General features: G+C 31.6%; 1 protein-coding gene across 1 annotated transcript in view; it reads right to left on the reverse strand.

Annotated features, from left to right (window-relative positions):
* Positions 1-153: 153 nt before the first annotated feature.
* LOC132730064 (low-density lipoprotein receptor-related protein 4-like) overlaps positions 154-18593 on the reverse strand; it is a gene marked incomplete at its 5' end in the record, with an annotated part of 40814 nt that continues 22374 nt past the window's right edge. Inside the window, 4 exons of the mRNA XM_060715915.1 lie at positions 154-3308; positions 4389-4428; positions 12159-12305; positions 12910-13023. Coding sequence (XP_060571898.1) covers positions 3149-3308; positions 4389-4428; positions 12159-12305; positions 12910-13023 — 461 coding nt within the window. The remainder of the gene's footprint in view (positions 3309-4388; positions 4429-12158; positions 12306-12909; positions 13024-18593) is intronic.

The raw sequence follows: 18593 nt of genomic DNA on the forward strand, positions 1-18593 counted from the left end.
TTCATGTACAACTATTACCCAATGAAACTGAAACACTAAATGAACTCACACATGTTTGATTATGACAGACAAGAATGTTTACCTTAAATTATATCAGTATTTTCACCAGTATATCAAAGATATTCTTCTAGAAATATATTGCATTGTCGAAAGTTAATTCAAAGTTTAATAAAATATGAATTTCTAAACAAAAATAAAGGCGTGATGGCATTATAGTTGACAAAAAATCGAGATAGAGATTAATATTCCTCCAGTATTAATTAAACATGTTTGCTTCTTTAAAAAGAAGAATGCGAGAGGTCTTTTTACAGCTGTTGAAGATTAATTAATTGTTCAAATTAAGTAAACTTCTTATTAGTCGAATTGCATATGCGAACAATAGCATAATATCGGCTATTTCCGCCAGTCTCTCAGATAAGGAATAATCTATCTATCTATGTATACTGTAACACCCTTTTTCGGCCCTGGGACGAGGCGGACCGTGAGACAGGTCGGACGGTACCAAGGCGGACCATACCTCTGGACAGGGCGGATCATATTTTGGGACAGGGCGGACCATGACTCGAGACGAGACGCACCGTGGCCTAATTTCAAATTTAGTGTTCTATTTTATATATATTTTTATATCTTCTGATCATCCTAAACATGCCAGAACTTTCGAGTTTAATGTTCAGGTGAGGTTAGGTATTCCGATGTTAAAAAGCAGCAAAATTTCCATACACGGTTTACTAGGTCATATAATATTCTTGGTGATATTGTTACTCAAGCACATGATTCAAAATGGCGCACAAACGTAAGTACAATAATAAATAAATATACATGTTTACTCTGTATATTTTCATCACTCTTTGATCTGTCTAAACATGTTTTTGCTGAAATGTATTTAGAACTCTTTGCTTGTATATATTAAGTCCAGAGAAAGCATGATAATAAAATCAACTAAAATTAAATAATGCATTGTAATTTTATACCAGCAAAAGTCTTAAAACAACTAAAACACTTAAACTACAACAACTCAACTCAACAACAACATCTATTCAACTCCAATAAACTCAAAGAACCCCAACAAAATTTTCAGCTTATATATCCTTTCATTTGCGTTTGCAGCTAGCGTTATATGTAAAAGTGGACTCGTGTGTTTACCTAATAACATAACATTTGTTCAACAGTGCAACATACAAATTCGCAAAATATATACAGAAAATACCTGTAATACTGTACACAATACAAACGTGAATTGTTGAAAAAGGATTGGGTTCGAAGCTTATAAATTCTTTTTTGTTTCAGTATTCAAGCTCCACTTAAAAACCCAACCATCGATGAACTTGTTTTCGATTCAAAATTGAAGTCTGAACTTTTGATTGACTTCTTCTGTAGTCATTCGCCGTTAAGGAAATCATTCAAAAGATTTCAATTTTGAATCAAAAACAGTGCAAATTAGTGCAGCATAAACTTACAAAATATAAATATATTTGTTTTTTATTTTGGTGCATGACATTGATACACTTACTTTTGAGTAACTATTCTGTAAACTTGTTAATAGCAGAAAAATAAACTTAAATAGCTCAACATTTCAACCAAGTACATGTTACCTGTATATAGACAAAGCAGTAAGAAATTTCATTAATAAAATCTGATATTTTTGAAGATGGTGAAAGGCTAAAAGAAAGTACTTTAAGTTTGAGAACTCTTGTTGCGCGACATGTCCATAATTAGAACAAGCATGCCTGGGAAAGCTGATTCTACGGTTGTGTGATAAGGAATGATCATATCTAAAACATATCTAAGCAGTGCCAATGACCTGGACTGTTAATGACCTAATTTACCTAGTTTACAACCGAATGAGTAAAACAAGAAGTATCTTTAAAAAAGATACTCGGCCGAAGTAAAACTGGTTAACATGCAAAATTATGTTATTTCTAAATTTTCAATACAAAAAGAAGTGATAGCAATGATTGCATAACAATGACATAACAATTATTTCTTGTAGCTCAGAAAATACCCATTTTGTTAACGTAGAAATTAATCTATAGCATATTGATATTGATGATTTTTCAAAGTAGGACAACTTATATTTTAGCTCTCCCTAAAGCATGAGCAAACCAATTTTTGTAGACTGATTCTTATTATTTAATGCTTAAAATGCGATGCATTAGTTTCAATTTGATACGCAAAAATGGATGCTGCCAGCAATCATTCTCAACACTGTGGATAGGTCTAATTACCTCTCCAATGACCTCTACAATATGATCATGTTGTATTTATAAAGGTAGGACATTACTAATTAGGACGGTTCGCGACATATATGTATTTAATCAAAATATTTTCTTGGTCAACTTTCGTCTGAAAGAGCCAATCACCTAAGAAAAAACACAATTAAAAAGGACATTGAACCATACCAAGCTAAACAAACTAAAGAAAACAAGAATAATAACGACAATAAGAGTCTTGAATAATTACACCCTATCAACTAGATGCAAATGACAAAAGACATATAGTGCATTGAGTGTCAAGAATATATCATTGAACATTCATAAAGTGAAAATAAAATGCAAAAATGTAGCTTACATTGACGTTCACCCATTTTAAAACTAATTAAAACCTTCGTTTTACCTTATCATACAAGTTACATTGAAGAAGAATAGGAAGAAAAAGAAGAGAAAGTTTTATTTGACTTATACATATACATGTATCTCGTTATACATCAACTAGTAATACATTTAAAGTCACGGTTGTCACGGTTGGTACTGAAATGTAATAGTATAATGAATGTTTCAGTTTGTACAATATGGAAAATAAGCTCTAATAAGTATGACATTAGCTATTGCATAACAGTAATTTTTCACCAAGAAAGTGTCTTACAGTATAATGAACATTGATATAGTCTAAGATATGAATTCAATAAATCATTTCCTTTAATATTGGCTAAATAAATACATTTGCTAAGATTGTTCAGAACTAATTTGTTGTTTGACAAAGCCATATCTATGACTTTGTACTTACTAGGTCTATGATAAGAATGAAGTTAAACTAATCAAATTATTAAATCATGGCAAACAATGCATGATGTGTACATGTATTTATCAAATTCTTTTTGTTTGTACACTTCATAAGCCAATTATATATGAAATGTCGTTCGTAAATATAACTATTCTATTTTGTCGTAAATGTTATTGTCGTGCCTGCTGGGATGATCAATTATTGAATAGTATCCATCACCAGTTCCACCCGTGTCAGTATTTGACCATCTCCCTTCTATTTCTACAACGTTTACATACAACTGACTCGTACTCATTCGATTTCCTCCTCTACATAAAGTACATAAAAAATGTTTATAAATATCTTTATTTTAATTTCTTAACTTCATTTTTACAATTAATAGGAAAGTAGCTAAAACAAATCAACATAGATGTCTTTAGATTCATATACATGTATCTATCTGTTATGTCAAGGTGTGGTACTTGTTTCCGTGATACTGGCTCTTTGACATTGTATATGAAATAAATCTAAATATGATAAATCTAAATATGATGAATTAATTATACAAAACAACTCCCAAGAGTAATTTCAAATATCACTTTCAATAAGTTATCTTTCATCAAAACAAAGTGTTTATTTTAAACCTAGTATGTTGAAATATAATAGCACATAATTTCTACTTAATGTCTTATGATCACTTCTTCTCGAGGATCAAGTGATCCTGATTTTATTTTCATTGTTTAATGTTACTAAAATTATTTGTGTTTTGTTGAATTATATTGTAAATATTCAAATTGTAAAAATATGCTGATTTGCAAAGAAAACAAAATATTTTGGGATAAAATCAACAAATAACAAAACAAATACAAAAATATTTGGATCAAAATAAGGATCAATTTTAGGATCAGGATCAATATTTGGATCAACTGTAAAATGCCCATATCTTGCAAAATTAACAATTAATTTATTCTAAATTTTCATATGCTTGCTATTTCAGGTCCAGTTTTATCAAATTTATAATTAGATATTTATCTATGAGGATACACAATGAAGAATATTAGGGTTTTTAAATTTGATCCTGATCTTGATCCTGATCCTTAAATCTTTGTGAACACGGGGCCAGGGAATCGATTCTTCTAATTAGATGTCTACAGTGTTGAGTTTAACTGTAAGATACTGGTCGTGAGTTCCCAAACAGAGCGGGATTTTAGATGTTACGAACTATAAATGTTGGTTTTAAAAGTATAAAAGCAAGGAAAATATATAGCGTGAAAAAAAAACGAAAATAAAAAGGTACCTGTTTTTTATTTTACGTGTCATCATTTCATACGTAATAGGCAAATTTATATCATAATCAATAAATCATATTATAATAAGCATTACATGTTGACAAATGATAACTTATGTACCTTTCCAATTCTTGTCCGGGTCCATTATCTGCTTGAGTGTCTAGAAATAAAGAAAAAAGAAAGCCAATTACTGTTACTTAAATGCAGTAATGTTGGGATGATTAATCTGCATTTGTTTGTTGGTCAATGAACAAGCGTTTCCCGTTTAAACATTGAATAGAAACATTTACACTTTATTGATTGACGGAATTTATTCTTTTGCAAAGTCTGTTATAACATACAAAGTGAATAAAAATACAGCACTTAAATATGAATTATTCGATATGAACTGTGAACTGTTTGATCACAACATACAGCTGTGAAACTGTCAAATAACCTGACAGCAAGACAACATTTCAGACAATTAACATTATTTATCGAGTTCGAGTCCGAATCCTTTGACATTTCAACACTCATTTTTTAGATAATAAATTTATATATTTATTTGTTACATAAATAATTGAAACAACTGTTACATTTTAAAGAAATTTGTTGTCAGGACAAATGAAATCAATGGAGTGGACATTTTTACTGTTAATATGAGATGAAACTATTTTTTCTTAGTTTTCTTTTTGATGATCCATCAACTTGCAATTGATTTCATGGTTTATAGTAACATTTCAAAGGTAATAATTATATTTTGTTTTATTTTTAACATTTATAGAGGATTATCTAAGTTTTTCTTTATGAAAACAGGATTTATTTTCATCGAGTGGTATTAAAATAAATATTTCATGCGAGTGAAATGGGATAATTTTCATACCATCAGATAAAATAATAATAAAGAAGTTTCTGTTTATTGCAAAACTTGTCCCCTTATTGACCCTACAATTCAACAGACTCCCCCTTTAACTTTGTGTAACGCCTGAACTGACAAAAAAGTAGTCGGGCAAAATACCAGTGAAAATACGGAAAATATGTTTCACTGCAGTAAAAAAACTAATTGATACAGTGAATAAACGAAAAATTAAAAATAATCCGCATTTTATTTCATCAATATTTCTCAATGTTTCATTTATAAATATATAATAGATATCGGTACTTTTTGGTCGAACAACTTTGCTAAAATAGTAAATTTTAAAAATTGACGGTATTTTTGACCTGTTCCATTGTTATTCAATTACATTGACTCCTATATGAATTTGATATAGATTTATTTCATCAATATTTCCCATTTTTTCATTTATAAGTACATTTGTGTATATGATAGATATCGGTTCATTTTAACATTTGGTCCAGCCTACGCAATGAACAATTGTGCTACAATAGTACAGTTTCAAATGTGACGGTATATTTTACCTGTTCCATTGTTATTCAATTACATTGACTATATATGAATATGATGTAGATTTATTTCATCAAGTTTTTGGTAAAATCGACTTGCAAAGCCGGCACAGAATGTATTTTTTCAACGATTAATCGTTTGTCAACACGATATTCTATATACAGATGTGAAATGGAAAAGCAGCTCCACTGAGGACAAAAAAAACATGAAAACACAAAATACCAAGTTTTATATACATCAAGTGAAGCAATTAAAATTTAAAAATCCGCAAATAATAAAAAACACGTATACCCAGATTCAAATTGAAAATAGAGAGTAAAATAATTCTTAGCCCAATTTGAGTAAAATAAAAAGTTGCAAACTTTCATTTCGGATCAATTTGCACATTATAAATGCTATTGAAAATTTTTGAATGATCTGAAAATTTGTACACATGTTGTAGGTTCAGACATATATCATAAAGTTCACAAATCTCGGAAAAATATTTCTAGTAAAGTCATGTTAAAAATCCCTCAATGAAGTCCCTTTAACATCAGCGTGAAACAAAATATGTATATCTGATTTATTACATACTTATAAATGAAATATTGAGAAATATTGATGAAATAAAATGTGTATTTTCATTTTCCGTATTTTCACTGTAAAAATTTATTTTTCACTGCAGTGAAACATATTTTCCGTATTTTCACTGGTGTCTTGCGGAACTACTTTCTTTTAAATTCTGCCAGTACACAAAATTAAAGGGAAAGTCTTTCAAATTTTATCGCAAAAAAAGAGAAATATGTATATAATAAACAGAAAATTCAAGTTTTTTCTATAAATACATGATTTATTTTCATCTTGTGGCATGAAAATTATCATATTTCACTCGTGGCTACCGCCACTCATGAAATATTTATTTTCATACCACTCCATGAAAATAAATCATGTATTTATAGAAAAAACTTGAATATCCTCTATATATTTAATTTCTTATGTTCGGATAAGTATTATAATCGATCATTTTGTTTGTTAGAGCACTGGAAAATCCGGTTCCCTCCTTCCAGTCACTCTCATGTTGGTATTTACTTATCCTTTACCAATCTCAATGATGGATTCGAATAAAGGTTTTAAAGCTTTTTATGTGACTCTTTATCAATGTAATCAGTTAATTTCAGAATTGGCACACGTGATTTTCCAATATAAATCTTTTTTGATTCAGTCTTATAAACTTAGTCTCGTTTTCAATTCCCCGAGTCCAAAATATCCGCATCATATTCTACTCCGTTTAGCTTCTTTTTCATTTTCTCAATCATAAATACATATACAATTTATTTTGCACTATTCTAGCATCGTTTTCATTTTCCGAGTCCAAAAGTTTCATATCAAATATTTATTGTAATCAGTCAGTATATCTTAGATATCAATACTGTTGAATCTGTGTGTCATCATAAAATTGTATGTGTTTTCTTCATAGGAATTGGTGCTGCGAAAAAAAGATTTTATCATACATTGTTTAGAATCATACTTATTCAATTTAAACATAATTCGGTTTCGTTCTCAGCAATGTAATAACTCCATAAGATCTGCTCTATGTAGTTAATAGAATTATTGTCTGAAGTTTGGAAGAGTAATTAATAAATTCCTGTATAAAAGAAATATGTTTGTATAACTCATTAAGAGAGAATAGTGTATACACAGCATCATTGCTAAAATAACAAGAGCCATGTCAACATGGCCATCCCCCGCCGAATGTGTTTGCTCATTGGAAGAATGTATATGTAGTAGAGCAGAATAATTCCATTTTAAGAGGTCTTTTGGTAATGAAAACTGATGGCTATAGTGATTACAGATTTGAAACCTATGTGAATACTGATGGCTGAAAATAACAAAGGGCAATAACTGAAAAATAATGCAGGGTAGGTTATCATCCTTGTGTGCTGCATCCTCTCAGTAAAATCTATCCACCTATGAAGTTTCAAGTTGATACCTCAAAATACTTTTTGAGAAAAAAATTGAATTGAAAAATTAAGTATGAAAAATAACAAAGGGCAATAACTCAAAAATTATAAAAGGTACAGTTATCATTCTTGTGCAGTGCACACCTCCTGAGTGAGATCTATGCACCTGTGAAGTTTGATTTTGATATCTCAAAGGCTTTTTGAGTTATGCTCTTGGACAAAAATTAATTTTGAAAAATAACAAAGGGCAATAACTCAAAAATAATGCAGGGCAGAGTTATCATTCTTTAGCACTGCACTCCTCCTCAATGAGAATCCATCCACCTATGAAGTTTCAAGATGATACCTCAAATACTTTTTTCAGATAAGCTCTGGACAAAATAGCATGAAAAAAACAACAAAGGGCAATAACTCAAAAATTGTATAGGGAAGAGTTATCATTCTTGCGCACAACATTTCTCCTCAATAAGATCTATCCTTCTATGACATTTCATGTTGATAATCTCAAACACTTTTTTGAGTTATGCTCCACTCAGGTGAAAAAATTAGGTATGAAAATAAACAAAGGGGCAATAACTCAAAAAATATGAAAGGAAGAGTTATCATTCTTGTGCACTGCACACCTCCTGAGTGAGATCTATGCACCTATGAAGTTTCATGTTAATATCTCATAGGCTTTTGGAGTTATGCTCTGGACAAAAATCAATTTTGAAAAATAACAAAGGGCAATAACTCAAAAATCATGCAAGGTAGAGTTATCATTCTTGTGCACTGCACTCCTCCTCAATGAGGTCTATCCACCTATGAAGTTTCAAGTTGATAACTCAAATACTTTTAGAGATATGCTCCGGACAAAAATTTCGGACGGAAGGACGGACGGACGGAAGGTCGGACGGACGGACGGACGGACGGACGGAGACTATTACTATATCCTCCGCCGAAAATTTTCGGCGGGGGATAACAACAGAAACTTTATTTCATACTTGTTCACATACACAATACAATCAATCAAATATATCAAATATAAGTCACATTCCATAATCATATCATATTCAAATCATAGCAAAGCATACATGTATGTTTTTATTGCTAAATTTATAATTCTATTCACAAAAATCATATCAAAATATTAACAAAGCAAAATGTAATCTATATTTCTTTAACAATTAGACATTATGCAATTCGTAGTATTTATCTTCGCAATGTTACTCTGAGGATTAACCGTGAATTCAACTATGTTTAACGGATATTCTCATTCAAACGCTTCTCGTATATAACAAGTCCTATATGAACCATAACGACCAGATTGTGTACATGTAAGTAATGGATGTGCTGATAATTTTATTCCTAATGGCCTCAACAGACGGTAGGACTTTGAAGTACAACACCAATTAAAACTAAGATAAACAAGCAAATCTTAATGTGTGAAGGCTACCATTTCTTGAATTCGTATACCTTAAGTCTAGGTGTAAGGGATAGGACATGATCTATTTTGAAAATCTTGTGAAATTCCAGAACAATTAGGGCTAAAAGGTCAAAGTAGTAGAAAGATGGGGTAAAAATGATGTTGAAAAACTCTTCAAGTTGTGGTATGTTCGAATCCCAAATTGTTCCGAAAATGATTATGTCACGGTATTGAACTGTTCTCTAATCAGGGGAGGTGCCGGATAGCTCAGTCAGTAGAACCGATAACGGTATTCCGAGGGTCCGAGGTTTGAGTCTCGGTCAGGCTGCACATTAAAAAAATAACAATTAAAAAAATGGAGGTGTTTTAATCATTACTCATGGAGAAAAATATATTTAGTGAGTAAAGTATGTAAGGGATCAATCGGGAGGGAACCTTTTTAGGGAAACCTGAGATGATTCCTACGATGCAGAATTACGGTCTGAATACACGTGTTGTATTGCTTTGAAAATTGTACATCTTTTCTCTAATTAGTGTTGTACAGCTAAATCCTACCGTCTGTTGAGGCCTTAAGACTGCTAGGTAATATATCCAGATATTTTTAATACCGGAACACATTTAACATCCTTGTATAATAACAAAACATGACTATACGCAATGTTAGCATGCCAGTTATTACAAAGGAATCAATTAAACGCTGCTTGAAGTCTAATAAAAACAATTTACTAAATAAAACCTCTTGATTCTGCCATTCTGCCATAGTACATAAAACCATACGACGAAAATAAATCTTTAATAATAATCTTGAAAGCCATTTTTTCTTATCATTTATACAGTCATCATTAGATATATCATCAATTTCTTTAAGAACGATATTGTCTGTTTGCAATAATATAAGACAAAACTTTACTACCCGTAAATGTCTTGTAATGTATAAAAGATTACGGGCTATCTCACCATAAACTGCTGCAATTGCATGTATTTAGTGAAATATTTAGTATTCTTTTACAAAATTTAAGATGGAGTCTTTCAATTTCTATTGACTTACTATTTCCGATGCATTACAAATAATGGATCAGACAAACGCATTTAACAGCTGACATAATATTTTGGGATTCAGATATTGTTTTTGGCAATTTATAAGTAGGAAATCAAAATTTGAATGCTTTTAAAGCTTTTCCTATTATCTGTTCCTGATTTAAAGCAAACGTATCCGCGTAATTAAAACAAATCAAAGTTTATTAATGATGCTAAAAATTTCGAGTTTTTCAACATTATGCATGTACACTAATTCTTCATTAGATAACAACCCACCACATATTCTAATCAAAGCACAGAAGGCGCTGAATTTGTTTGGGTCTCAGAATGTAAGAAAGGTGCAGGTTGTGAGATTATATGTATAGTGCCACCAATGCTTTCCAGCGTTTTAATTGTAGTAAATTGGCTATAAGACTAATTGCAACACTGATATTCAATCCAATGTTTATTTGACTTTAACAATATGAAAAAAATGAGTAACCTTTACTGGGATTTGAACTCCAGACGTCTCGCTTTCTAAGCGAGCCCGAAACCCCTTCAGCCACGGTGAATTTATATGTGAACGGGCTGAAGAAAACCATATTATTCTAAATTAGGGCTTGTAACGACTTTAACTGTTGTTTAACACAGATGTAAATAATCCTGGAGCTTACTATAAGCATTTATATTTATAAAGAATCAAAGGGCTGCAAGTTCTGTGGTATTTTCTGATCTTTGCAATCTAAATCGTACTGTATATCTGTATGCATTTTCCTGTATAGGTTTATTTTTATGTATTATAATTCATTTTGCAAGGCACCAGAGTTTGATACATACGGAATTCTGCATAACTAGAGTTGCATCAAAAAATCATTTATGTTCATTTTTTACGACAGTCACACTTTATCCTTGCATATCATGGCTACTTCCTTAACAAAAACACTTAAAAAAGAATTTAACAAAAAAAAAAAGTTTCCTCGACTGTGATTCGAACTCGAGACCTCTCACTCACTAAGGGAACGCGTTACCACTGCACCACGGAGAAGTTTTACACAGAAAGTCTGAATAATATCAAGTCATTCTAAATTTAGAAATTCCATTAGCATTTCGGGTTTGTAATCCTTATTAATTTCGAGGTATTTTGTTCAGGGTAAACCTGTTGTTTAAAATTGAAGTAAATATTTTAGCGAAAATCCTCTCGCACAAACAGTCCGACATGTAGAATCTATATATTCCACTACTCGGTTTGTGTAGTATTCGGCAATAAATAGTATTTTCATTGATAAAATCATATTCATCCGCGTAATTTGTGATTGTGCATTTATTGACAATTTTATAAGCCAACGCTATTGTTTAACTTTAAATGCGTTGTAATTTGTTGGATACTTGTAACAAAATAAAATATTTCTTTCTTTTAAATTGCTAGTTTTAAGCTGTTTTGAGAACTACTTGTTGTTAGGTTTGTCGTAAACTTCTGTGTCAGAGATTGAATGTCCGCTTTGTATTTAGTTATTTTCGATCAGAAAATACAATAAAACAATATTAGAAATCTTCGACCATTCGGGAATTACTTTGCTTGAAAATTGATGCGCCTGTCTTTGACCATCTTTACGCAGTGTTTTCACCTGAATTTTTCGGCTTTAGTGTACATACAAAAGGGAAGTAACCGCTTCGAAAAAGTGGACTACTTTCGGCATTTGCAATTAACAACATTAGACTCTGAAATTTCGCTACCATTATTTGTTTGGTCTGACGACCCAAACAAATAAAAACTATTGCTTTAGTTTTATCAACTCCATTTTCCACAATATGCATAAAGAATAATTAAATGATTTATACTTTACTAAACACAGCAGAACAATATTTTGGAACGAACATTTTATGTTTACGCACAATATTCAGGTAAGTTTAATAATAGAGACATTCTATGTTACAACTCGTTTGAGACCATAAGTTTATAGAAACTTTTTGTAGCTTTCATAAAATATATTTCATTAGATTTAGCTTAATTCTTTTCAATCATCATATTAGGGAAAAATGAGTTATAATTAATACTTATATTAATCGCGAGAAGATGAAACTGTCGTACCGACCTAATAAAATAACTCTGAAATTGGAACAAAGATAAAATAAAACCAACTCACCGTTTATTCTTGGGCCAGAATTACGTTTCTTCTTTACAACAACAACAACTGATGCGATGATGATGGCTATGAAAACTGTTCCTATGGATACTCCAATGATCATGTACATCTTTCTATTTTCTAGATACGAAACTTGATCGGTCATTTCTGACAATAAAGTTTAAGACAGTAAAAAAATTTATAAATAAAATTAGATAAATAATTAATAATAATAATAATAATAATAATAATTTTAAAAAAACACACACACCAGTGATACCATAACACTACAGGACTCTATTTTCCTTCTCATCATAGACACAAGAACTGCATAGCGTATAATCATTTGCATACACAGCATATATAAAATGAGAAACATAACTGTTAAAAAGTTCAAATTTTGTTAACATCAAGATCATAATTAATTCATGTACAGCGAATTTTAATTCTTGGATAAATTTATCTTAAAGCTGTGTGCTGATAATAAAATTATAGAGAGAAATTAAATCAAGATTGATCGACAACCTTTTTAATGTCATCATTTTACTTGTCTGCACAATTATATATAAAAAGAGATTTAAGATATCTAAATAAATTTAATGTATTTTGATTAATACAATCATAAAGATTATTATAGTCGTTAACTCAAAGTATCAAAATGCATCGTTTTCTACATCAAATAATTTGATTAAGCGTACATTTTGCAGCTTCTCATATCACAACGAAACTACTTTTTGTAGGACTGATATAATGCTGATATATTATATTTTACCAGTTTCACAAGTTCGACCTGTGAATCCAACATTACAAGTACAATGATAATCATTGACAGCGTCTGTACAGTTACCGTTGTTATGACATGGTAGGGATTGGCAGTCATCTTTATCTGTAAGAAAAAATATAATTGGAGATCAAAAATCAGTGAACAGCTTTTCTCACAAAACGTTTTATTCAATATGTTAAAATGACATAAGGTCATCCAAAATGGTCAGTGAAACACATCCAAAAACCTTGACATTTATATCATTAATCAATAATCCACATGACCAACGGATATTCCTATCATGTAATTTAGAATGTATCGGTAACGTTCAATTCTAAAAGTGATAATACTGGTCAAAAAGATACGGACGGATTCATCAGCTCCTAAATAACGTTACGCGTCAGGATCTGACTACCACCAAAGAAGTTGTCATCTTCTCGTGATCTTTAAAAACAACCAAGCATTGGCGAGCTTTCATAATTTTGAAAGCGATGCGGTTTCTGATTTAGCCGCTGGAAAACCAATTCTGAGTAGATAACATTTACGATTTCGAGAACAAACAGGGTGTCGTCGATTTAGCCGGCAGGTAAACTTGCAAAACAATTATGCCCATTACAAATTGAGTCTATTATATCCAGGTAATTTGTCAAAATGACTTCTAACATTTTTTTCTAACAAAAAATCAACAATTTGTTTAACTTCCACGAAAAAAGACATGTTGATACTTCGTCTAATGTCCATCTGGATTGCATGGTTAAAATTAGCTTATTCGGGAAATCCGAATCACAGTGAAGGCGAAACATATACGTTCCATTTCTATATGTAAGAAAGTAGATCTTGAGATTGCGTTTAATGTTGTCACAAAGGGTAATCAACAGTAAAACGTCATGTCAGAGTTTAAAGCATTGAGAAAATTATCTCTAAACAGGTCATGAAGACCTGATTTTTGTTGTTGTTTTTTTTTTTTTGGAAGATTTATGTTGTACACCAAGAATTTTTTAAGTTCACAAACGGTCATAATTCAGCAAAATACTATTTAACGGTTTATGGGCCTTAGATAATGAGCTTCATTTATGATCCCAAGACATGTTTAATGTTGCAACTGAATACCCTCAGTACTGTTTCGAAAACTGATGTATGTTAAGGTATGACCCACCTTATGCATTACCTCTACTTTGAAGAGTATTCAAATAACCTAGAACTACTGTCAGCTGCAATGAAACTGAGGGGCTCGGGTTCAAACCCCAGAGGAGACAACTTTTTCTTTCTTTTATCCTTTCTTTGAACATTAATTATGTGTCCTTTGGATTAATCTTGGAAAGAAAGCAGTGTTTCATTTTAATTATATAATTATTATCGGTATTTATTGTCTTACTTATGCAACGTTATTATCAACTATGGTACCTGACATTTATTTGTGTTATTTGTGTCATAGAGTTTATCAGAAGTCCTTGCTAAATTTTAGTTACATACATGCCTTAAAAATCTAATTGCCTGTTTTGCATGAGAAAGAAAGTTATTCTTAATAAAAAAGGAGCATAAATTAAGTGTAAATCTAAGAGACCATCTATTCGATATGTTGTATCGATGGAGTATGTGATACTTCTGTTTACTAGCAGATTAATTTAGAGTTTTTCTTAAAGATGCATGTGCTCTGTGTGTGATAGACTACAAAAAGAAGATTTATGTTTAAGTGATTGCTCATTTTTAGTTCAATATTCGTCATTTGAATTTATCTGTCTGGTTTTTTTTGTTTGCTTTTAAAGAGAAAGTAATTTCCCTCAAGAAGTTATATGGGAGAATAGTCTGACTTACACCTGTTTAACATGGAAAAACCGTTTCGTTTCGTTTATCGTTTCTGTTTTGCTTTGTCTATTGATTTCAGCTCAGCTTGAAAATAAACAAATACAAGAGCAAAAATGATTATATAAATAAAACATACAAAGTCACAATGATGAACGGCATGCAATATCACAGAGGACAACTTTAATCATGAGATTACATAAGGTAACATAATATAATTCCCAGCTAATAATTAAGAAAAATGCGTATAATAAGCAATACAGAAAAGAATAATAAAGAACAATGTGTATATCAAATATAGAAAAGAATAAATGTCAGAGGTGGAAATCTAGATTTAGAAAATTTATAGTAAAATCTTAAAGAAAAGTATCTGTACGGATGCCTAGAACTGAATTGTACAGTATAAGAAATAGGTCTTTGTTGGTCTTCTATATTCTACCTATGTTTGTAATGATTGAATTGTCAATATAAGTCATGTGTAAGATTGCTACTACGGGTCACACTCTGCATGTCTAGCCAGGTGAAAGTGTGTTATTAGGGCAGATGCGATGCCTAGGGGAAAACAACAATAACAAAAAGAAAAACAACACAAACAAATAGGTGTTAACTAAATATTTTTTACATGTTATTAAGCAGTTTAAAATAATTAATGATAAACCAAAGAAATATGCAATACTTCATTCCAATTCTTGCAACTAGTCTAGTACGAATATGTGTCATATTTATTTTCATTGTACATGAAAAGAAAAATGTGTGTTTGAACAGCCGATTGTCTTCGTTTGCTGAATAATGCTTTAAAATTAATTCATTCTCAGGATTGTGTACTGCGACTGTTTTCGTCTTACAGCCCGAATCCATTTCTATCTTGTTGTTTTCTTTATTAACAATTTGTGTTATGTCATAAATCTCCAAAAGTATTGGCTCATTTCTCATTTTACATTAAAGGTTACATAAAGTGCACTTGGTGTGCACGACATGTGCACTTCTAGTGCACTTCAATGTTCGAAGTTGTGATGGAGATTTGCTCCCTTCTTATTACATTGCCTAGCCGTTTATATTGTCTTTGCTTGATGGTGGCGATAATAGATTGCTGGCCATTCCATTCTTTAAAAAAGATCACTGTTTTATATTCTCCTTGGCCAGTATATTTTACAAATTTTTCTTAGGCAAGTGGAGTGAAACCCTTTCATTCTCTGGCTGTCTTTCTGTGTAAGCTTCAAGCGTTCTGAGCCATACAAAAGAACTGACAAGATGTTACTTTGGTACAGTCGTACTTTGGTTCTTTTTCTGATGCTGCTGGATCTCGATATTTTTTTTAGTTGATAAAAAAACAGTTCTAGCCTTTCGTAGCCTGATGGATATGTCTTTTTCTGTTACATTTGTCTTGTTTATAATGCTGCCAAGGTAGGTAAAGTCATTTACTTCTTCTAAATCCTCGTTTACTAGTTTTATTAACGGTGGTGAAGGATGAAGTTGCATTGTCTTAGTTTTCCTTTTGTTTATGTTTAATCCAACCTGCCTTGCATTAACATATAGGTCATTTGTTTTCTTATGTGGTTTGATGTTGAGGACATAAGAGCTATGTCATCTGCAAAGTCAATATCTTCCAGAATTTATTTTTAGTGTCCATCATATTCCTCTACGTTTATTTCCTGTTATTTTTCTCATGACCCAGCCTATTGCAACTAGGAAAAGCATCGGTGACATGGCGTACCCCCACTTGAAATGTTAAACCAGTTTAATATATTGTTGTTATGTAGCACACTGCATGAGAAGTTGTTATGAAAACATTTTATTACTAGGACAAGTTTTTCTTGGCATCCATAGGCTGAAAGTATCTTCCTTAGGCTCTCTCGATGGATGCTATCAAAGACCTTCTCAAAATCAATGTAATTTATATGGCCTTACCGTTCCACTCATTGCATTGCTACATAATGTTTCTAAGAGTGAAAATGTAATCATGCAACGCACTCCAGGTCTGAAGCCTGTCTGCTCATTTCTGATATTTTCGTCTATTGAGTCTCATACATATAATCTTACAGAAGATTTCACAGATAACAAGTTTATGATCCGCCAGTTGTTACATTCTGCCTTATCTCCTTTTTTGGAAGTGTTATAATCAGGCATTTGCACCAATCTTTTCTAAAAGCTCTTTAAGTTTTTCAGCTATTAACTTAGGATCAGATTTTAGCATTTCTGCAGTAATGTTATCAATCCAAGCATATTTGTTGTTTTTAACACTTTTTATGGCTTTTAGTATTTCAGCCATTTTTGGAGGATATATATCAATATCGAAGGTTTTACCAAATGTCTCATTTATTTCTGGTAGTGTTTCTTGGACTGGTCTGTTGAGAACTTCTTTAAGGTGTTCTGCCCATCTTTCAAGTTGTTTTCTTCTAAAGCTATCTTATTTCCATTTTTATCTTTTACAATGGAGGTGTCACTATTAATCTTTCCAGATAGTTCTTTTGATATTCGGAAAATTTCCCCCTGTTGTCCTTTTCTTGCTGCCTCATCTGCTTCATTTGCCTTTGTTTCAATATATTCTCTTTTTGTCTTTCCTTAATTTCCGTTTGGTTTCTTTGTTGCTCTCAGAGTAATCATTGGTGTATTTTGCAATCAGCCTTTCAGATCTTGTATTTTTCTTCTTTTGCTTCAATTCTCTTCTTTTGTCAATAAAGCTCCAAGTATCAAGTTGTTTCCATAGTAATAATAAGGTAACTAAAATTGTAAATGACTATTTCTAAGACATTTGTCACCAAATGGACAGTGGCTCTGGCCGTTTGCCAATCTGCTCCCTTTTGCTGAGGCGGACAATTGCCCTCTCGTATTTTTGAAAGGGAAAACATTTGTCCCCCGCCTTTAAACATTTGAAGGGCAGACATATCCCGCCCTGTATAAAGAAGTTTGAAGGCGAACATTTACCCCAATCCCCTGTAGCATGGTGTCACTTCTGCTTTCTTCATATAAAGGTTCGGCGTAATAGATTTAACATAAATTAATGTGTTAGCAGTTTTTTTAGGAATCTTAAACAGGTGTCGGTTTTATTATTTGTTTGGGTCGTCAGACCAAACAAATAATGGTAATTAAATTTCTGGCCCTGATATGCTAATTTACAAAATCTGCAAGTAGTCCGTCACGAACTCCTCGAAGCAGTCACCTTCCTTTATGAGTACATTTACGCCGAAAAATTAAAGGGAGATCACTGCATAAAGATTGTCAAATGACAGGCGCATTAATTTTCAAACCTTCTCAGGGAAGAAATCAAAGCACAGAAGGAGCTGAATTTGTTTCAGAAAGGTGAAGTTTGTGAGATTATAAACCAATTTGTTTTTATCTGTTTGGGCAGTCAGACCAAACAAAAAATGATAGCGAAATTTCAAACTCTTATATGCTTATTTGCAAAATAAGCAAGGAGTCCGTCACGAACATCTCGAAGCAGTTACTTCCCTTTAAGAGTACACTAACGCCGAAAAATTAAAGGGAGATCACTGCGTAAAGATTGTCAATTGACGGGGCATCAATTTTCAAACCTTCTCAGGGAAGAAAAAATAGTTCCCTATTGGCCGAAGATTTCTAATATTGTGTAATTCTTTAAAATTTCCGCAAATTATATATTCAAATAATTTTGTTACGCTAATGAATATCATTTTAATCAATAAAAATTCTTTGGCTTTTTCCGTAAAGCTTAGGATTATTGTTATTGCCTTAATGAACATTTTTTTATTTAGACTTTCTGAAAAATGAAGCTAGTACAGGGACGAATTGAGGCAGTCGACGATCGATAATCAATTCCTACAACTATAACGATTAAGCACCCGATAATCTAATCAACGTAAACATACCACACTTCAGCGCGTATTACACAGAGTAGTGAAATATATACATTT

Source organism: Ruditapes philippinarum, unplaced genomic scaffold (assembly GCF_026571515.1).
Source record: "Ruditapes philippinarum isolate M1 unplaced genomic scaffold, ASM2657151v2 ctg2705_1_1_1_1, whole genome shotgun sequence".
Lineage (NCBI taxonomy): Eukaryota > Metazoa > Mollusca > Bivalvia > Venerida > Veneridae > Ruditapes > Ruditapes philippinarum.